Raw genomic sequence first — 22,975 nt, 5'->3', positions numbered from 1 at the left:
TCCTCCAGCCCCTACACCCCCTCGCCATCTCTGTAACTTCGTCCAGCCCCTACATCCCCTCCCTATCTCTGTAACCTCTTCCAGCCCTCTAAACACTTCCCTATCTCTGTAACCTCTTCCAGCCCCCTACACCCCTCCCTATCTCTGTAACCTCCTCCAGCCCCTACACCCCTCCCTATCTCTGTAATCCTCTCCAGCCCCTACACCGCCTCCCTATCTCTGTAACCTCCTCCAGACCCTACACCCCCTCCCTATCTCTGTAACCTCCTCCAGCCCCTACACTCCTCCCTATCGCTGTAACCCCCTCCAGCCCCAACACCGCTCCTTATCTATGTAACCTCCTCCAGACCCCTACACCCTCTCCCTATCTGTTCAATCTCCTCCAGTCCCTACACCCCCTCCCTATCTCTGTAACCTCCAGCCCCTACACCCCTCCCTATCTCTGTAACCTCCTCCAGCCCCTACACCCCCCTCCCTATCTCTGTAACCTCCTCCAGCCCCTACACCCCCCTCCCTATCTCTGTAACCTCCTCCAGCCCCCGACACCCCCTCCCTATCTCTGTAACCTCCAGCCCCTACACCCCTCCCTATCTCTGTAACCTCCTCCAGCCCCCTACACCCTCCCTATCTCTGTAACCTCCTCGAGCCCCTACACCCCTCCCTATCTCTGTAACCTCCAGCCCCCTACACCCCCTCCCTATCTCTGTAACCTCCTCCAGCCCCCCTACACCCCCTCCCTATCTCTGTAACCTCCTCCAGCCCCTACACCCCTCCCTATCTCTGTAAACTCCTCCAGCCCCCTACACCCCCTCCCTATCTCTGTAACCTCCTCCAGCCCCCCTACACCCCCTCCCTATCTCTGTAACCTCCTCCAGCCCCTACACCCCTCCCTATCTCTGTAACCTCCTCCAGCCCCCTACACCCCCTCCCTATCTCTGTAACCTCCTCCAGCCCCCTACACCCCCTCCCTATCTCTGTAACCCCCTGCAGCCCCTACACCCACCTCCCCACCTCTGTAACCTCCTCGAACGCCCCACACTGCTTCCTATTGTAAAGCTCTGGAACTCCCTCCCTGCCTCTATCTCTGTCTGTCTCTCAGACGCAGCGTCTGTGATTCGATTGCCTGTTCCCCAGTGTCTGTGCCCGAGTTCCTGACACACCGTTGGAGTCTGTTATAACATGAATCATGGCAGTAGATGTTACTGCCAGTTTAGTGAGTGGCAGCTGGCTGTTCAACCACAGTAGGCATCGTGTTGTTTAGGATCCGTCCCCGCTGTTTGTGCAGAGCTGAGTTTGCGATTAATCAGTTGATTTGTAAAGTTGTTTTCCAGTCTTTAATCATTCCATAATTCTCACCCATCTCTTCCTCGGCAGGCCAGCAGTCTCCACCTGCTCCGTCCTTCCCCTGCCTGGTGCTAGCCCTCACCCGCATTGCTGCCTCAATTTGGCCCCGGGAAGGTCAGTCCAGCCAACTGATCCCTGTTGCTCTCCATCTCTCGCCCACACACAAGCTGGTGGCCGCCTGCACCTGGCTAAGTCCTTCCTATCGACAGGAGACACACCAGGGTACGCACAGGTCCTCCCCCCTCATCCGTATCACCACAATGTGGGCATGACACAGACCCCCGTCCCGTCACTGTCTGGGGGAATCACAGACCCCCATCCCGTCAGAGGGTCAGTGCTGAGGGAGTGCCGCACTGTCAGAGGGTCAGCACTGAGGGAGTGCCGCACTGTCAGAGGGTCAGTGCTGAGGGAGTGCCGCACGGTCAGAGGGTCAGTACTGAGGGAGTGCCGCACTGTCAGAGGGTCAGTGCTGAGGGAGCGCCGCACTGTCAGAGGGTCAGCGCTGAGGGAGCGCCGCACTGTCAGAGGGTCAGTACTGAGGGAGTGCCGCATTGACAGAGGGTCAGTGCTGAGGGAGTGCCGCACTGTCAGAGGGTCAGTGCTGAGGGAGTGCCGCACTGTCAGAGGGTCAGCGCTGAGGGAGCGCCGCACTGTCAGAGGGTCAGCGCTGAGGGAGCGCCGCACTGTCAGAGGGTCAGCGCTGAGGGAGCGCCGCACTGTCAGAGGGTCAGTGCTGAGGGAGTGCCGCACTGTCAGAGGGTCAGCGCTGAGGGAGCGCCGCACTGTCAGAGGGTCAGTACTGAGGGAGTGCCGCATTGACAGAGGGTCAGTGCTGAGGGAGTGCCGCACTGTCAGAGGGTCAGTGCTGAGGGAGTGCCGCACTGTCAGAGGGTCAGTGCTGAGTGAGTGCCGCACTGTCAGAGGGTCAGCGCTGAGGGAGCGCCGCACTGTCAGAGGGTCAGTACTGAGGGAGTGCCGCACTGTCAGAGGGTCAGTGCTGAGGGAGTGCCGCACTGTCAGAGGGTCAGCGCTGAGGGAGCGCCGCACTGTCAGAGGGTCAGTACTGAGGGAGTGCCGCACTGTCAGAGGGTCAGTGCTGAGGGAGTGCCGCACTGTCAGAGGGTCAGTACTGAGGGAGTGCCGCACTGTCAGAGGGTCAGTACTGAGGGAGTGCCGCACTGTCAGAGGGTCAGTGCTGAGGGAGTGCCGCACTGTCAGAGGGTCAGTGCTGAGGGAGTGCCGCACTGTCAGAGGGTCAGTACTGAGGGAGTGCCGCACTGTCAGAGGGTCAGTACTGAGGGAGTGCCGCACTGTCAGAGGGTCAGTGCTGAGGGAGTGCCGCACTGTCAGAGGGTCAGTGCTGAGGGAGTGCCGCACTGTCAGAGGGTCAGTACTGAGGGAGTGCCGCACTGTCAGAGGGTCAGTACTGAGGGAGTGCCGCACTGTCAGGGGGTCAGTACTGAGGGAGTGCCGCGCTGTCAGAGGGTCAGTGCTGAGGGAGTGCCGCACTGTCAGAGGGTCAGTGCTGAGGGAGCGCCGCACTGTCAGAGGGTCAGTACTGAGGGAGTGCCGCACTGTCAGAGGGTCAGTACTGAGGGAGTGCCGCACTGTCAGGGGGTCAGTACTGAGGGAGTGCCGCACTGTCTGTAGTGAGATGTTGAATGAGATTGAAGTGGACAGAGAAATAAAATTAAAGCGTTTACAGGTGAACTATCAGGCTCCAGTTCCATTTTAATTAAAACCTTTGTCGATGGATCATTGGTATCAATTCCAGCGGAAAGGGAGCTCCCTTCCCCCTTCCCGAAACCCTCGCTCCACCCAAACACACACTCCATTCGGAAAATCTGGCAGCAAAAATAAACAGACGGTCCGAGAGACAGGAGCCCGGGACGGTCCGAGAGACAGGAGCCCCCGGACAGTCCGAGAGACAGGAGCCCCTGGACGGTCCGAGAGACAGGAGCGCCAGACGGTCCGGGAGACAGGAGCGCCGGACGGTCCGGGAGACAGGAGCCCGGGACGGTCCGGGAGACAGGAGCCCGGGACGGTCCGGGAGACAGGAGCCCCGGACGGTCCGAGAGACAGGAGCGCCGGACAGTCCAGGAGACAGGAGGCCCGGGACGGTCTGAGAGACAGGAGCCCCAGACGGTCCGGGAGACAGGAGCGCCGGACAGTCCAGGAGACAGGAGGCCCGGACGGTCCGGGAGACAGGAGCCCGGGACGGTCCGGGAGACAGGAGCCCGGGACGGTCCGGGAGACAGGAGCCCTGGACGGTCCGGGAGACAGGAGCCCTGGACGGTCCGAGAGACAGGAGCCCCCGGACGGTCCGAGAGACAGGAGCCCCGGACGGTCCGAGAGACAGGAGCGCCGGACGGTCCGGGAGACAGGAGGCCCGGGACGGTCCGAGAGACAGGAGCGCCGGACTGTCCGGGAGACAGGAGGCCCGGGACGGTCTGAGAGACAGGAGCCCCAGACGGTCCGGGAGACAGGAGCGCCGGACAGTCCAGGAGACAGGAGGCCCGGACGGTCCGGGAGACAGGAGCCCGGGACGGTCCGGGAGACAGGAGCCCGGGACGGTCCGGGAGACAGGAGCCCTGGACGGTCCGGGAGACAGGAGCCCTGGACGGTCCGAGAGACAGGAGCCCCCGGACGGTCCGAGAGACAGGAGCCCCGGACGGTCCGAGAGACAGGAGCGCCGGACGGTCCGGGAGACAGGAGGCCCGGGACGGTCCGAGAGACAGGAGCGCCGGACGGTCCGGGAGACAGGAGCCCCCGGGACGGTCCGGGAGACAGGAGCCCCGGACGGTCCGAGAGACAGGAGCCCCCGGACGGTCCGAGAGACAGGAGCGCCGGACGGTCCGGGAGACAGGAGGCCCGGGACGGTCCGGGAGACAGGAGCCCTGGGACGGTCCGAGAGACAGGAGCGCCGGACGGTCCGGGAGACAGGAGCCCCCGGGACGGTCCGGGAGACAGGAGCCCCCGGGACGGTCCGGGAGACAGGAGTGCCGGACGGTCTGAGAGACAGGAGCGCCGGACGGTCCGGGAGACAGGTGCCCCGGGATGGTCCGAGAGACAGGAGCCCCCGGGACGGTCCAACTGATACGACGTCCAATCAATTGAGAGCGAGAGAAACAGCTGATAATTATCTAAAGGCCAAACCGTCTCAACAAGCGAATGAAAAGTTATATTTAAAACCCACATCAGCATGCAAATATCTTTTTAATGTAATTAAAGATGGAGAGGGGGAGCGCAGGCTCTGGTTCAGGCCAGGGCCTCATCCTTTATCACTAACTCCAGCTCCTTCCCCACAAGCAGCAGAGGCCCTGCACAGCCCCGCCACCCCAGCAGAGGCCCTGCACAGCCCCGCCACTCCAGCAGAGGCCCTGCACAGCCCCGCCACCCCAGCAGAGGCCCTGCACAGCCCCGCCACCCCAGCAGAGGCCCTGCACAGCCCCGCCACCCCAGCAGAGGCCCTGCACAGCCCCGCCACCCCAGCAGAGGCCCTGCACAGCCCCGCCACCCCAGCAGAGGCCCAGCACAGCCCCGCCACCCCAGCAGAGGCCCTGCACAGCCCCGCCACGCCAGCAGAGGCCCAGCACAGCCCCGCCACCCCAGCAGAGGCCCAGCTCAAAGGCCCCGCGACCCTGGCCCTGGTCCAGGGTCCCACACACACTGACTCTCACTGGGGTACGGGACCCACACACACTGACTCTCACTGGGGTACGGGTCCCACACACACTGACTCTCACTGGGGTACGGGTTCCACACACACTGACTCTCACTGGGGTCCGGGTCCCACACACACTGACTCTCACTGGGGTACGGGTCCCACACACACTGACTCTCACTGGGGTGTGGGTTCCACACACACTGACTCTCACTGGGGTACGGGTCCCACACACACTGACTCTCACTGGGGTACGGGTCCCACACACACTGACTCTCACTGGGGTACGGGTCCCACACACACTGACTCTCACTGGGGTACGGGTCCCACACACACTGACTCTCACTGGGGTACGGGTCCCACACACACTGACTCTCACTGGGGTACGGGTTCCACACACACTGACTCTCACTGGGGTACGGGTCCCACACACAGTGACTCTCACTGGGGTACGGGTCCCACACACACTGACTCTCACTGGGGTACGGGTCCCACACACACTGACTCTCACTGGGGTACGGGTCCCACACACACTGACTCTCACTGGGGTACGGGTCCCACACACACTGACTCTCACTGGGGTACAGGTCCCACACACACTGACTCTCACTGGGGTACGGGACCCACACACACTGACTCTCACTGGGGTACGGGTTCCACACACACTGACTCTCACTGGGGTACGGGTCCCACACACACTGACTCTCACTGGGGGTATGGGTTCCACACACGCTGACTCTCACTGGGGTTCAGTTCCACACACACTGACTCTCACTGGGGTACAGGTCGCACACACACTGACTCTCACTGGGGTACAGGTTCCACACACACTGACTCTCACTGGGGTACGGGTCCCACACACACTGACTCTCACTGGGGTACGGGTCCCACACACACTGACTCTCACTGGGGTATGGGTCCCACACACACTGACTCTCACTGGGGTACAGGTCGCACACACAGTGACTCTCACTGGGCTGCAGATTCCACACACACTGACTCTCACTGGGGTATGGGTTCCACACACACTGACCCTCACTGGGGTACGGGTCCCACACACACTGACCCTCACTGGGGTACGGGTTCCACACACACTGACTCTCACTGGGGTACGGGTCCCACACACACTGACTCTCACTGGGGTACGGGTTCCACACACACTGACTCTCACTGGGGTACGGGTCCCACACACACTGACTCTCACTGGGGTACGGGTCCCACACACACTGACTCTCACTGGGGTACGGGTTCCACACACACTGACTCTCACTGGGGTACGGGTTCGACACACACTGACTCTCACTGGGGTACGGGTTCCACACACACTGACTCTCACTGGGGTACGGGTCCCACACACACTGACTCTCACTGGGGTACGGGTTCCACACACACTGACTCTCACTGGGGTACGGGTCCCACACACACTGACTCTCACTGGGATACGGGTCCCACACACACTGACTCTCACTGGGGTACGGGTCCCACACACACTTGACTCTCACTGGGGTACAGGTTCCACACACACTGACTCTCACTGGGGTACGGGTTCCACACACACTGACTCTTTCCGGGAAGGAGGTTGTGAGCTGTGTGGAGGACCAGGAATCTCTGCCCATGTCCCATCCGGAGTTATCCAGGGAAATTCCAGCAGTTAGTGCCAGGAATTAGCTCAAAATATCTGTTTAAACTAAAGCAAAGTCAATCACACACATACACACGCAAATAAATCCTTATGGAGAGGTAATAGTTTGTGCAATAGAAAATCATCTGGACTATTCTCGGAGATACACTGTCCCAGATTACGTCAGCTAATTCCAGGTGGATTTAACCTTCCTGCTCTGATCGAAAGTCCTGTTTAAACACACACTGCGTTCAGCCACTTCTCACTGTGCCGCGTCTCGACCTGTCAAACAAGAGCCCCATCTAGTGCTCGTGTCCAGCACTGTCCCAGTTAGCAACACAGCCCCCGGACAGGGGGGAGTTCCCCCCTAACCCCCCCCAGAGGGTGAGGGAGAACCCCCCCCCTGTCCCAGGGAGCAAGAGAGACCCCCTCCACCCCAGGGAGCGAGAGAGACCCCCCCCCTGCCCCAGGGAGCGAGAGAGACCCCCTCCCCAACCCCAGGGAGCGAGAGAGACCCCCCCACCTGCCCCAGGGAGAGGGGGGGACCCCCCGCCCCAGGGAGCGAGAGAGACCCCCTCCCCAACCCCAGGGAGCGAGAGAGACCCCCCCACCTGCCCCAGGGAGAGGGGGGGACCCCCCGCCCCAGGGAGAGAGAGAGACCCCCCCACCTGCCCCAGGGAGAGGGGGGGACCCCCCTCCCCAACCCCAGGGAGCGAGAGAGACCCCCCCACCTGCCCCAGGGAGCGAGAGAGACCCCCTCCCCAACCCCAGGGAGCGAGAGAGACCCCCCCCACCCCCAGGGAGCGAGAGAGACCCCCTCCCCAACCCCAGGGAGCGAGAGAGACCCCCCCACCTGCCCCAGGGAGCGAGAGAGACCCTTCCACCTGCCCCAGGGAGAGGGGAGGGGACCCCCCCCTCGCCCCAGGGAGTGAGGGACCCCTCCCCCCACCTCCCCCGCCCCAGGGAGGGTCTCGGGAAGTGTTTGGGGAGATTAAGATTTTGATTTTGTGATTTTAAAGTTGAAGAGAGTGGAGTTTTCTCTCCAATTCGGGACCTCGTGTCTCTCTCAGCGACTCCCATCTGCCTATTGGAGCTTGTTAAACTCATAAATAGTCCCATCGACCATCGGACACTGCCATTCGGCCCACTGTGGCTGTACTAGCCCCTCTGAAAGAACATCCAATTATTCACACTTTCCTGCTAACTTTTCATCGTCAAGTATTTAATTTGGATCTGACTCCCACAGGGGTCCGTCCCGAGGGAGTGCCACACTGCCACAGGGGCCCGTCCCGAGGGAGTGCCACACTGCCACAGGGGCCCATCCCGAGGGAGTGCCACACTGCCACAGGGGCCCGTCCCGAGGGAGTGCCACACTGCCACAGGGGCCCGTCCCGAGGGAGTGCCACACTGCCACAGGGGCCCGTCCCGAGGGAGTGCCACACTGCCACAGGGGCCCGTCCCGAGGGAGTGCCACACTGCCACAGGGGCCCGTCCCGAGGGAGTGCCACACTGCCACAGGGGCCCGTCCCGAGGGAGTGCCACACTGCCACAGGGGCCCGTCCTGAGGGAGTGCCACACTGCCACAGGGGCCCGTCCCGAGGGAGTGCCACACTGCCACAGGTACCCGTCCCGAGGGAGTGCCACACTGCCACAGGGGCCCGTCCCGAGGGAGTGCCACACTGCCACAGGGGCCCGTCCCGAGGGAGTGCCACATTGTCACAGGGACCCGAGGGAGTGCCACACTGCCACAGGGGCCCGTCCCGAGGGAGTGCCACACTGCCACAGGGGCCCATCCTGAGGGAGTGCCAGACTATCACAGGGGCCCATCCTGAGGGAGTGCCACACTGTCACAGGGGCCCATCCTGAGGGTGTGCCACACTGTCACAGGGGTCCGTCCCGAGGGAGTGCCACACTGCCACAGGTACCCGTCCTGAGGGAGTGCCACACTGCCACAGGTACCCGTCCTGAGGGAGTGCCACACTGCCACAGGTACCCGTCCTGAGGGAGTGCCACACTGCCACAGGGGCCCATCCTGAGGGAGTGCCAGACTATCACAGGGGTCCATCCTGAAGGATGGGAAGTTAAGGCTTTCCAGACAATATAGTAGATTCCTTGGACGAGGAGTTGGAGAATCCCCCAATGCCCTCGTGACTACAACACTAAAGATGATCTGGGCTCTGTCCCATGGCTGTCTGTGGGATCTTCCTGTGCACAAACAGCCTGTTGAGTTTCCTACATTACATCAGTGACTATACTTCAAGGACGGAGCTCCGACACAGCTCCGCCATTCCCACAGCGCACAGCAGGGGGCAGTGGGTGAGCTGGGCGCTACACAAATTCCCTGCTCCAAAACAGACACAGCACAACGATACAGGAGAAATAGATTGTCCAGAAACAGAGAAATCCCCAACACCCCCGGGCCCCCCTCCGAGCGGGGGTAACGAGGCAGCAGAAACAGCCCGAGGCAGGGATTAACTCAAACCACCCCCCCCCCCTCCCCATCATCCCAAATCCCAGTCCTGCATCCAGACACAGGCCGCTGTCACAGCCCCTCAGACCCCACCGCAAACTCTCCCCGACCCTCCACCTGCACAATCCCTCCACACATTCCCCCCCTTCCTCACTCTCGCTTCCGGCTCCTTCCGACTCCCTCAGCCCCTCTCCTCACACAGACCCCCCCTCGCACAGACCCCCCCTCCTCACACAGACCCCCCTCCTCCTCACACAGACCCCCCCTCCTCACACAGACCCCCCCTTCCTCGCACAGACCCCCCTTCCTCACTCTCGCTTCCGACTCCTTCCGACTCCCTCACCCCCCCTTTCCTCACGCCCCCCTCCCTCACCCCCCCTCCTCACACAGACCCCCCCCTCCTCACACAGACCCCCCCTTCCTCGCACAGAACCCCCCTCCTCGCACAGACCCCCCCTCCTCGCACAGACCCCCCCTCCTCACACAGACCCCCCCTCCTCACACAGACCCCCCCTCCTCACACAGACCCCCCCTCCTCACACAGACCCCCCCTCCTCACACAGACCCCCCTCCTCACACAGACCCCCCCTCCTCACACAGACCCCCCCTCCTCACACAGACCCCCCCTCCTCGCACAGACCCCCCTCCTCGCACAGACCCCCCCTCCTCACACAGACCCCCCCTCCTCGCACAGACCCCCCCTCCTCACACAGACCCCCCCTCCTCACACAGACCCCCCTCCTCACACAGACCCCCCTCCTCCGCACAGAACCCCCTCCTCGCACAGACCCCCCCTCCTCACACAGACCCCCCTCCTCGCACAGACCCCCCCTCCTCGCACAGACCCCCCCTTCCTCGCACAGACCCCCCCTTCCTCGCACAGACCCCCCCCCTCCTCACACAGACCCCCCTCCTCGCACAGACCCCCCCTCCTCGCACAGACCCCCCCTTCCTCGCACAGACCCCCCCTTCCTCGCACAGACCCCCCCCCCTCCTTACACAGACCCGCCCTTCCTCCCTCTCGCTTCCGGCTCCTTCCGACTCCCTCACCCCCCCCTTCCTCACCCCCCCTCCCTCACCCCCCCTCCTCACACAGACCCCCCCTCCTCACACAGACCCCCCCTTCCTCGCACAGAACCCCCCTCCTCGCACAGACCCCCCCTCCTCACACAGACCCCCCTTCCTCGCACAGACCCCCCCTCCTCACACAGACCCCCCCTCCTCGCACAGACCCCCCCTCCTCGCACAGACCCCCCCCCTCCTCACACAGACCCCCCCTCCTCACACAGACCCCCCCCCTCCTTACACAGACCCCCCCTTCCTCCCTCTCGCTTCCGGCTCCTTCCGACTCCCTCAACCCCCCCCCTCCTCACACAGACCCCCCCTCCTCACACAGACCCCCCCTCCTCGCACAGACCCCCCCTCCTCGCACAGACCCCCCCTCCTTGCACAGACCCCCCCTCCTCGCACAGACCCCCCCTCCTCGCACAGACCCCCCCTCCTCGCACAGACCCCCCCCCTCCTCACACAGACCCCCCTCCTCACACAGACCCCCCCCTCCTTACACAGACCCCCCCTTCCTCCCTCTCGCTTCCGGCTCCTTCCGACTCCCTCAACCCCCCCCCTCCTCACACAGACCCCCCCTCCTCACACAGACCCCCCCTCCTCACACAGACCCCCCCTCCTCACACAGACCCCCCCCTCCTCACACAGACCCCCCCCTCCTCACACAGACCAACCCTCCTCACACAGACCCCCCCTCCTCGCACAGACCCCCCCTCCTCGCACAGACCCCCCTCCTCGCACAGACCCCCCCTCCTCGCACAGACCCCCCCTCCTCACACAGACCCCCCCTCCTCGCACAGACCCCCCCTCCTCGCACAGAACCCCCCTCCCCTCCTCGCACAGACCCCCCGTTCCTCCCTCTCGCTTCCGACTCCCTCACTCACCCCTCCCACTCCCCCCCCCCTCCTCGCACAGACCCCCCCCCCCCCCCCCCCCCCACCTCCTCGCACAGACCCCCCCCCCCCCCGTTCCTCCCTCTCGCTTCCGGCTCCTTCCAACTCCCTCACCCACCCCTCCCACTCCTCCTCCTCGCACAGACCCCCACCTTTCCCCCTTCCTCGTACCGAGCCTCCACCTCCCCGTTTCTCCTGCTCTCCCCCCTCCCCTCGGGCTGTGTGTCCGATGTCCTCACGCTCCCTCCTCACGCTCCCTCCTCGTACTCCCTCCTCTCCCCCCCCGCCCCTCCCCCGGGCTGTGTGCCCAGTGTCCTCACGCTACCCCCCCCCCCCCGCCCCCGGTCTGTGTGCCCAGTGTCCTCACGCTACCCCCCGCCCTGTCCCTCCCCCGGGCTGTGCCGCCGGCTCACGGTTACACGGGGGTCTCGGAGCCCTGCAGGTCGGGGGCAGAGTGCTGCCTCCTCATGCGGGGGGGTGGGGTGTAGGGGTGGTGCTGGTAAAATCGTTCCTGCCGTTCGGGGGGCGGACAGTGGGTGAACTCGGCGTCAGCAGAGTGCCGGTTGTCACGGTGACGCTGGTGGTTGTGTCGGGGGTGGGGGTGAAGGTGCCTGCGGTGGGGGGGTTGTTCCGAGGGCGCTCGCTGATCCGGGGGTCCGGTTGCCGACTGCCGCAGGAACTTGGCCCGACTGCCTGCACCGTTGTCGAAGGAGTTCCGTCGGTACTGGTGGTGTCGGTTGCCCTGGTAACCGTGGTGGGAGTGTTGGCCGTAACCGTAACCGTAGCCCTGCCAGAATCGCTGGGACCCTCGTGGCCTCTCTTCATCCGTGACCTCTCGGCACGGACCCCTCGGGGCCAGGGTCACGGCGCCGGGGTCAGAGGGCGCACCGGGGTCAGACGGCGTGCCTGGGTCACAGGGCACCCCGGGGTCAGAGGGCGTGCCGAGGCTGGGACCCCAGGAGTAGCGGTGTTGGGGGTTACTCTTAAAGGGGAATCGCAGCTTACAATCCTGGGGAGGAATGAACCGTCCGGGCCCCGTATGTTTGCGCAACCTCTTGCTGATCTGCTGCTGCTGAAGGTTCTGGAAGCGTTGCTGCTCCTGTTGTAGCCAGCGCAGACGGCCGCGCCGGAACGCCGGATCCTCCTCCATCAGCCGGCTGATCCGCACCGTCTTCTGGGCTGGGGGCTCCGGCTTCCCCTCTGTCCAGGGCCCGCACTCCCCCAGCCCCTCGCTGCCCACTGGGGGGGTCCGCTCCTCACCCCTGTCCTCGAGTCCGCACTGAGCCGGTTCCCCATCGCTGCCGTCCTGAAACCAGAGCGGGCACGGTCAGAGCCTCAGGGAACCCACCCTCACCGACTCCACCACCCCCTCCAAAAACCCCAACCCCTCATCGACCCCACCACCCCCTCACCGACCCCACCACCCCCTCCAAAAACTCCAACCCCTCACCGACCCCACCACCCCCTCACCGACCCCACCCCCTCACCGACCCCACCACCCCCTCACCGACCCCACCCCCTCACCGACCCCATCCCCTCACCGACCCCACCACCCCCTCACCGACCCCACCCCCTCACCGACCCCATCCCCTCACCGACCCCACCACCCCCTCCAAAAACTCCAACCCCTCACCGACCCCACCACCCCCTCACCGACCCCACCCCCTCACCGACCCCATCCCCTCACCGACCCCACCACCCCCTCACCGACCCCACCCCCTCACCGACCCCACCACCCCCCTCACCGACCCCACCACCCCCTCACCGACCCCACCACCCCCTCCAAAAACCCCAACCCCTCACCGACCCCACCCCCTCACCGACCCCATCCCCTCACCGACCCCACCACCCCCTCCAAAAACTCCAACCCCTCACCGACCCCACCACCCCCTCACCGACCCCACCCCCTCACCGACCCCATCCCCTCACCGACCCCACCACCCCCTCACCGACCCCACCCCCTCACCGACCCCACCACCCCCTCACCGACCCCACCACCCCCTCACCGACCCCACCACCCCCTCCAAAAACCCCAACCCCTCACCGACCCCACCACCCCCTCACCGACCCCACCACCCCCTCCAAAAACCCCACCCCCTCACCGACCCCACCACCCCCTCCAAAAACCCCAACCCCTCACCGACCCCACCACCCCCTCACCGACCCCACCACCCCCTCACTGACCCCGCCACCCCCTCACCGACCCCACCACTCCCTCCAAAAACCCCACCCCCTCACCGACCCCACCACCCCCTCACCGACCCCACCACCCACTCACCGACCCCACCAGCCCCTCCAAAAACCCCAACCCCTCACCGACCCCACCAGCCCCTCCCCAAAATCCCCACTCTCTCACCGACCCCACCACCCCCTCACCGACCCCACCACCCACTCACCGACCCCACCACCCCCTCCAAAAACCCCAACCCCTCACCGACCCCACCACCCCCTCACCGACCCCACCACCCCCTCACCGACCCCACCACCCACTCACCGACCCCACCACCCCCTCCAAAAACCCCAACCCCTCACCGACCCCACCACCCCCTCACCGACCCCACCACCCCCTCACCGACCCCACCACCCCCTCCAAAAACCCCAACCCCTCACCGACCCCACCACCCCCTCACCGACCCCACCACCCCCTCACCGACCCCACCACCCCCTCCAAAAACCCCAACCCCTCACCGACCCCACCACCCCCTCACCGACCCCACCACCCCCACCACCCCCTCACCGACCCCACCACCCCCTCACCGACCCCACCACCCCCTCCAAAAACCCCACCCCCTCACCGACCCCACCACCCCCTCACCGACCCCACCAGCCCCTCCACAAACCCCAACCCCTCACCGACCCCACCAGCCCCTCCCCAAAATCCCCACTCCCTCACCGACCCCACCACCCCTCACCGACCCCACCACCCACTCACCGACCCCACCACCCCCTCCAAAAACCCCAACCCCTCACCGACCCCACCACCCCCTCACCGACCCCACCACCCCCACCACCCCCTCACCGACCCCACCACCCCCTCACCGACCCCACCACCCCCTCCAAAAACCCCACCCCCTCACCGACCCCACCACCCCCTCACCGACCCCACCAGCCCCTCCAAAAACCCCACCCCCTCACCGACCCCACCACCCCCTCCAAAAACCCCAACCCCTCACCGACCCCACCACCCCCTCACCGACCCCACCACCCCCTCACTGACCCCGCCACCCCCTCACCGACCCCACCACTCCCTCCAAAAACCCCACCCCCTCACCGACCCCACCACCCCCTCACCGACCCCACCACCCACTCACCGACCCCACCAGCCCCTCCAAAAACCCAACCCCTCACCGACCCCACCAGCCCCTCCCCAAAATCCCCACTCTCTCACCGACCCCACCACCCCCTCACCGACCCCACCACCCACTCACCGACCCCACCACCCCCTCCAAAAACCCCAACCCCTCACCGACCCCACCACCCCCTCACCGACCCCACCACCCCCTCACCGACCCCACCACCCCCTCCAAAAACCCCAACCCCTCACCGACCCCACCACCCCCTCACCGACCCCACCACCCCCTCACCGACCCCACCACCCCCTCCAAAAACCCCAACCCCTCACCGACCCCACCACCCCCTCACCGACCCCACCACCCCCACCACCCCCTCACCGACCCCACCACCCCCTCACCGACCCCACCACCCCCTCCAAAAACCCCACCCCCTCACCGACCCCACCACCCCCTCACCGACCCCACCAGCCCCTCCACAAACCCCAACCCCTCACCGACCCCACCAGCCCCTCCCCAAAATCCCCACTCCCTCACCGACCCCACCACCCCCTCACCGACCCCACCACCCACTCACCGACCCCACCACCCCCTCCAAAAACCCCAACCCCTCACCGACCCCACCACCCCCTCACCGACCCCACCACCCCCACCACCCCCTCACCGACCCCACCACCCCTCACCGACCCCACCACCCCCTCCAAAAACCCCACCCCCTCACCGACCCCACCACCCCCTCACCGACCCCACCAGCCCCTCCACAAACCCCAACCCCTCACCGACCCCACCACCCCCTCACCGACCCCACCAGCCCCTCCACAAACCCCAACCCCTCACCGACCCCACCAGCCCCTCCCCAAAATCCCCACTCCCTCACCGACCCCACCACCCCCTCACCGACCCCACCACCCACTCACCGACCCCACCACCCCCTCCAAAAACCCCAACCCCTCACCGACCCCACCACCCCCTCACCGACCCCACCACCCCCTCACCGACCCCACCACCCCCTCACCGACCCCACCACCCCCTCACCGACCCCACCACCCCCTCACCGACCCCACCACCCCCTCACCGACCCCACCACCCCCTCCCACCGCACTGAGCCGGTTCCCCATCGCTGCCGACCTGAAACTGGAACCGGCAGGGTCAGAGCGTCAGGGAACCCACCCCCCGCCACCGATTCCCTGATCCGTCCACCGACCCCCACTACACCCCACGTGCAGTCACCCCTATCACCGCCCCCCCCCCCCCCGAAAGCCCGATACAGGAACTGACACTGACCACACACACGGACCGTACAGGAGCTGACACTGAGACACACGGACCGTACAGGAGCTGACACTGAGACACACGCACGGACCGTACAGGAGCTGACACTGAGACACACACACGGACCGTACAGGAGCTGACACTGACACACACACGGACCGTACAGGAGCTGACACTGAGACACACACACGGACCGTACAGGAGCTGACACTGAGACACACACACGGACCGTACAGGAGCTGACACTGAGACACACACACGGACCGTACAGGAGCTGACACTGAGACACACACACGGACCGTACAGGAGCTGACACTGACACACACACGGACCGTACAGGAGCTGACACTGAGACACACACACGGACCGTACAGGAGCTGACACTGAGACACACACACGGACCGTACAGGAGCTGACACTGAGAGACACACGGACCGTACAGGAGCTGACACTGAGACACACACACGGACCGTACAGGAGCTGACACTGAGACACACACACGGAGCGTACAGGAGCTGACACTGACACACACACACGGACCGTACAGGAGCTGACACTGAGACACACACACGGACCGTACAGGAGCTGACACTGAGACACACACGAACCGTACAGGAGCTGACACTGAGACACACACACGGAGCGTACAGGAGCTGACACTGACACACACACACGGACCGTACAGGAGCTGACACTGAGACACACACACGGACCGTACAGGAACTGACACTGAGAGACACACGGACCGTACAGGAGCTGACACTGACACACACACACGGAGCGTACAGGAGCTGACACTGACACACACACACGGACCGTACAGGAGCTGACACTGACACACGGACCGTACAGGAGCTGACACTGACACACACACATGGGTTTTAGCTATTCCCCCGCTGTTGTGTGAATCGGGGAGTTTGACCTCTGAACTTTACCTGATTAATTGCTGGAATAACTTGCTCCATTTTTAACATCCTGTCTCTCAGAGCTTTGATTTCCTCGTCCTTCATGTTGTTCTGTAGTTTCACTTCCTGTAGGATGTCCGTCAGTTTATCGATGTGGGCGCGGAGGTCATCCACATCGCGATGAGTCCTCACCTCCGTCTCGTCCCCTCGTTCCTCTCCCACTCCCACCGTGTCCCACACGTCTCTGGCCACTGCCCGCCAGCTCTCCTTCTCGTTGGGATCTTTCTTGCTGTACATCCGTGACAATTCCTTCATCTTCACGATGGCAATGGCTTCGATCTCCTGCTTCGAGTGTTTGAAATCATTCAGGGCCACCTCGTAGCAGATCTCCTTCACCGCCTGCATCTTCAGATCCGCCATGGTCACCCATTTGGGATCCTTGGTGATCCGTCTGCGCTGCGGGATCTGGTAAACCCGGATTGGCTCCCGCTTCTTCCCGCTGCTGGGTAATCCACACCGCTTCACGATGCTCTGCACCTTGTTGGCCGGGAGCTTCTCGCGGAGGGAAGCAATCAGGCGCCAACTCTCCTCACACGATCGCTTGTCCGAATCGTCGCCGCTGTCCGAGTCTACATACTGGACACGAAAGAGCCAGAGAGGGTCAGTGTGTGTGGGACCCGTACCCCAGTGAGAGTCAGTGTGTGTGGGACCCGTACCCCAGTGAGAGTCAGTGTGTGTGGGACCCGTACCCCAGTGAGAGTCAGTGTGTGTGGGACCCGTACCCCAGTGAGGGTCAGTGTGTGGTACCCGTACCCCAGTGAGAGTCAGTGTGTGTGGGACCCATACCCCAGTGAGAGTCAGTGTGTGTGGGACCCGGACCCCAGTGAGAGTCAGTGTGTGGAACCCGTACCCCAGTGAGAGTCAGTGTGTGTGGGACCCGTACCCCAGTGAGAGTCAGTGTGTGTGGGACCTGTACCCCAGTGAGAGTCAGTGTGTGTGGGACCCGTACCCCAGCGAGAGTCAGTGTGTGTGGGACCCGTACCCCAGTGAGAGTCAGTGTGTGTGGAACCTGTACCCCAGTGAGAGTCAGTGTGTGTGGAACCCGTACCCCAGCGAGAGTCAGTGTGTGTGGAACCTGTACCCCAGTGAGAGTCAGTGTGTGTGGGACCCGTACCCCAGTGAGAATCAGTGTGTGTGGAACCCATGCCCCAGTGAGAGTCAGTGTGTGGGACCCGTACCCCAGTGAGAGTCAGTGTTTGTGGGACCTGTACCCCAGTGAGAGTCAGTGTGTGTGGAACCCGCATCCCAGTGAGAGTCAGTGTGTGTGGGACCCATACCCCAGTGAGAGTCAGTGTGTGTGGGACCCGGACCCCAGTGAGAGTCAGTGTGTGTGGGACCCGTACCCGAGTGAGAGTCAGTGTGTGTGGAACCCGTACCCCAGTGAGAGTCAGTGTGTGTGGGACCCGTACCCCAGTGAGAGTCAGTGTGTGTGGAACCCGTACCCCAGTGAGAGTCAGTGTGTGTGGAACCCGTACCCCAGTGAGAGTCAGTGTGTGTGGGACCCGTACCCCAGTGAGAGTCAGTGTGTGTGGAACCCGTACCCCAGTGAGAGTCAGTGTGGGGGGGACCCACACCCCAGTGAGGGTCAGTGTGTGTGGGACCCGTATCTGAGTGAGAATCAGTGCGTGTGGAACCCGTACCCCAGTGAGAGTCAGTGTGTGTGGAACCCGTACCCCAGTGAGAGTCAGTGTGTGGGACCCGTACCCCAGTGAGAGTCAGTGTGTGTGGAACCCGTACCCCAGTGAGAATCAGTGTGTGTGGAACCCGTATCCCAGTGAGAATCAGTGTGTGTGGAACCCGTACCCCAGTGAGAGTCAGTGTGTGTGGAACCCGTACCCCAGTGAGAATCAGTGTGTGTGGGACCCGTACCCCAGTGAGAGTCAGTGTGGGGGGGACCCGTACCCCAGTGAGAATCAGTGTTGGGGAGGGGGGTGCTGTACCCCAGTGAGAGTCAGTGTGGGGGGGTGCTGTACCCCAGTGAGAGTCAGTGTGAGGGGATGCTGTACCCCAGTGAGAGTCAGTGTGGGGGCGTTCTGTACCCCAGTGAGAGTCAGTGTGGGGGGGTTGCTGTACCCCAGTGAGAGTCAGTGTGGGGGAGGGGATGCTGTACCCCAGTGAGAGTCAGTGTGGGGGAGGGGGTGCTGTACCCCAGTGAGAGTCAGTGTGGGGGGGTGCTGTACCCCAGTGAGAGTCAGTGTGGGGGGGTTGCTGTACCGGGTATCGATGGGATTCGAACTCTTACCAGCCTGGACTGTTCCAGTTGGAGATCTGCCTCTTCTTTCTCCAGACGATATTGGTTCTCCAGATCCTGTAGCCTGAGGGTAGAAACAGAGCCAGCCAATCACAGAGTGCCTCCAGTGCAGGAGGAGGCCATTTGGCCCATTGAGTCTGCTCCTATGACAATCCCAGCCAGGCCCAATCAGAGCAGACTGACAGTTCGGAGACACACCTACCTTTCCCAATGGGAAGTGAAGGGGGTTAAAGTTCAGGGCAGCGGCCACGGGGCCTCCCTTTCAACCCTGGCCCCAGTTCCCAGGTAATTTTCCCATTGACCCAACTGCTGAAGGTCAAAGGCCACTGAGTGACCCCTTGTGGAATCCAGTGACCCGTGAGGAGGGGCCCGGGTCCACAGACTGATCCAGCAATCGGAGCCTGCAGTCAGACCCCCCGTCTCCATGGCGACCTGGTGCTTCAGGCCCAGCGACTGACAGGGAAGGTCGATCGAGTGGCCTCTGACCCCCTGTCTCTGATTGGTCAGGAAGCGAGTCGCCTCGATTGGGCAGCTAGGAGCACAAGGAGCCCAACCCCCTCCGCCCTCACCCTTCGCCCCCTCCGGAGGGACCCCCCCCCCCACCTCGTCCCCTCCTCCTGGGAGACCCCGTCACCCCCCCACCCTTCCCGAGGGACCCCCCCCCCCACCTCGTCCCCTCCTCCTGGGAGACCCCGTCACCCCCCCACCCTTCCCGAGGGACACCCCCCCCCACCTCGTCCCCTCCTCCCGGGACACCCCGTTGCCCCCACGCCCTCCCGAGGGACCCCATCCTGGACGCCCCTTCCCCCTGCTCCCGGAGGCCCCCCCGCCCCCCCGCCATCACCCCGTCCCTCTGGGGGGATCCACCGCTCACCACACCACCCCCCATCCCAGGGAACCACACTCCCCGTCGCACCACTCCGCCCACCACCCCCTTGCCCTCCTCCCAACACCCCCCCCTTCCAGGGGGACCCCATCCTCCACCCCACCCCCCCCCCCAACACCCTCCCCACACGCACCCCCCTTACTTCCCGGGGTGACCTCACCCCCTCGTACCCCCTCCCCCCCCCTCACCTCTTCTCCATTTCCAGCTTGATGTCTATCCCCTGTTTCTCCAGCAGTTCCCTCTGGGCGAAGCTCCAATCCACCGTCTCCGCCTGTCCCCCCGGGGTGGGGACTCGCTCCCGTTCCAGTCGGGCCTGTTCCGGGTGATTGAACCGGAATACGTGGCTCTTCCCCAGCACCACGCGGTTCCCTGCCGGAGAGGGAGGGGGGGGGGGGTCAAAGGTTAATCACCAGCCAGCCGGCAAACACATGCAGCTCTCCAAGGGGTCAGCGCCGGAGTGAGGGGGTCAGTGCCGGGGTGGGGGGGGGGGGGGGGGTTCAGCGCCGGAGTGAGGGGGTCAGTGCCGGGGGGGGTTCAGCGCCGGAGTGAGGGGGTCAGCGCCGGGGTGGGGGGGGGGGGGTTCAGCGCCGGGGAGGGGTCAGTGCCGGGGAGGGGGGGGTTCAGCGCCGGAGTGAGGGGGTCAGCGCCGGGGTGGGGGGGGGGGGTTCAGCGCCGGGGAGGGGTCAGTGCCGGGGAGGGGGGGGGTTCAGCGCCGGAGTGAGGGGGTTCAGCGCCAGGGAGGGGGTCACCGCCGGTGAGGGGGTCACTGCCGGGGAGGGGGGGGAGGGGGTCAGCGCCGGGGGGGGGAGGGGTCAGCCCCTCATGCCCCCCTCAACTCCCCCCACCCCGAGCTCCCACCGCAGAGAGTCAGGGGGAAGTAGCATCCCCCTCATGCCTCCCCACTCTCCCCGGCCCTCACTCTCACTGTGCGGGCCCCAGTTTACCTTGCCGGAGCACTGTGGGGCCACTCACTTCCTTCCCATTCACATAGGTGTCTGCGTCTTCACACGGTTCCAGAGTCACTGTCACTGCAATAAACAACATGGAGATCAGTTAACCCCCAACCTCAACGTACCAAACTGTACCACCATCAACAGCCTTCGCAAACCATGCAGCAAGTCGCCAGCTCTCTCTCTCTAACCCAGGGATCACTGGACAGGGATCAGGAGCAGGAACCCTGGCTGATTTCCCCCCTCTCTCTCTCTCTCTAACCCAGGGATCACTGGACAGTGATCAGGAGCAGGAACCCTGGCTGATTTCCCCTCTCTCTCTCTAGCCCAGGGATCACTGGACAGGGATCAGGATCAGGAACCCTGGCTGATTTCCCCTCTCTCTCTAACCCAGGGATCACTGGACAGTGATCGGGAGCAGGAACCCTGGCTGATTTCCCCTCTCTCTCTCTAGCCCAGGGATCACTGGACAGTGATCAGGAGCAGGATCCCTGGCTGATTTCCCCTCTCTCTCTCTAACCCAGGGATCACTGGACAGTGATCAGGAGCAGGAACCCTGGCTGATTTCCCCTCTCTCTCTAACCCAGGGATCACTGGACAGTGATCGGGAGCAGGAACCCTGGCTGATTTCCCCTCTCTCTCTCTCTCTAACCCAGGGGTCACTGGACAGTGATCAGGAGCAGGATCCCTGGCTGATTTCCCCCTCTCTCTCTAACCCAGGGATCACTGGACAGTGATCAGGAGCAGGAACCCTGGCTGATTTCCCCTCTCTCTCTCTCTCTAACCCAGGGATCACTGGACAGTGATCAGGAGCAGGAACCCTGGCTGATTTCCCCTCTCTCTCTCTCTCTAACCCAGGGATCACTGGACAGTGATCAGGAGCAGGAACCCTGGCTGATTTCCCCTCTCTCTCTCTCTCTAACCCAGGGATCACTGGACAGTGATCAGGAGCAGGAACCCTGGCTGATTTCCCCTCTCTCTCTCTAACCCAGGGGTCACTGGACAGTGATCAGGAGCAGGAACCCTGGCTGATTTCCCCTCTCTCTCTCTAACCCAGGGGTCACTGGACAGTGATCAGGAGCAGGAACCCTGGCTGATTTCCCCTCTCTCTCTCTCTAACCCAGGGGTCACTGGACAGTGATCAGGAGCAGGAACCCTGGCTGATTTCCCCTCTCTCTCTCTAACCCAGGGATCACTGGACAGTGATCGGGAGCAGAAACCCTGGCTGATTTCCCCTCTCTCTCTAACCCAGGGATCACTGGACAGTGATCAGGAGCAGGACCCCTGGTTGAATTCCTGCAGGGCAGGCGGTGATGCACTGGGCGAGGGGGTATATGAGGGTTGGACAGGTTCTAGAGGGATGAGGAGTGAGGGAGTTGGGGTTTGATGTGGGCATGGTCTCGGGAATATCCATCACTTTAACTTACCTTCGCCGCTGGAATCGGACTCGCTGTGAAATACGCAGTGCTGCTCCTTAATGAATTTTCCACTCAGTTTAATATCCACCACACCCTGTCCAACCCTGAGAATACAAACAGAAACACAACCAGTCACACACTGAGATACACAACCCACCCACACTGACTCTCACTGGGGTACGGGTCCCACACACACTGACTCTCACTGGGGTACAGGCCCCCCACACACTGACTCTCACTGGGGTACGGGTTCCACACACACTGACTCTCACTGGGGTACGGGTCCCACACACACTGACTCTCACTGGGGTACGGGTCCCACACACACTGACTCTCACTGGGGTACGGGTTCCACACACACTGACCCTCACTGGGATACGGGTCCCACACACACTGACTCTCACTGGGGTACAGGTCCCACACACACTGACTCTCACTGGGGTACGGGTCCCAACTGACTCTCACTGGGGTACGGGTCCCACACACACTGACTCTCACTGGGGTACGGGTCCCACACACACTGACTCTCACTGGGGTACGGGTCCCACACACACTGACTCTCACTGGGGTACGGGTCCCACACACACTGACTCTCACTGGGGTACGGGTCCCACACACACTGACTCTCACTGGGGTACGGGTCCCACACACACTGACTCTCACTGGGGTACGGGTCCCACACACACTGACCCTCACTGGGGTACGGGTCCCACACACACTGACCCTCACTGGGGTACGGGTCCCACACACACTGACTCTCACTGGGGTACGGGTTCCCCACACACTGACTCTCACTGGGGTACGGGTTCCACACACACTGACTCTCACTGGGGTACGGGTTCCACACACACTGACTCTCACTGGGGTACGGGTCCCACACACACTG

At 63.6% G+C, this 22,975-nt stretch overlaps 1 protein-coding gene across 1 annotated transcript; it reads right to left on the bottom strand.

The window, feature by feature from the left end:
- Positions 1-11,386: 11,386 nt before the first annotated feature.
- LOC144490690 (kinesin-like protein KIF1C) lies at positions 11,387-22,193 on the bottom strand (the record flags this gene model as incomplete). Its single annotated transcript, XM_078208393.1, has 6 exons — positions 11,387-12,363; positions 16,555-17,160; positions 18,827-18,899; positions 19,910-20,090; positions 20,666-20,749; positions 22,099-22,193. Coding segments are annotated over 6 exons (1,930 nt in total), but the record flags the coding sequence as incomplete, so codon positions are not given.
- Between the last annotated feature and the right edge of the window lie 782 nt (positions 22,194-22,975).

The sequence above is a fragment of the Mustelus asterias genome, unplaced genomic scaffold (assembly GCF_964213995.1).
Source record: "Mustelus asterias unplaced genomic scaffold, sMusAst1.hap1.1 HAP1_SCAFFOLD_3618, whole genome shotgun sequence".
Lineage (NCBI taxonomy): Eukaryota > Metazoa > Chordata > Chondrichthyes > Carcharhiniformes > Triakidae > Mustelus > Mustelus asterias.
Note: the sequence above shows the minus strand (reverse complement) of the source record. Positions and strands in the feature narration are given on the sequence as shown.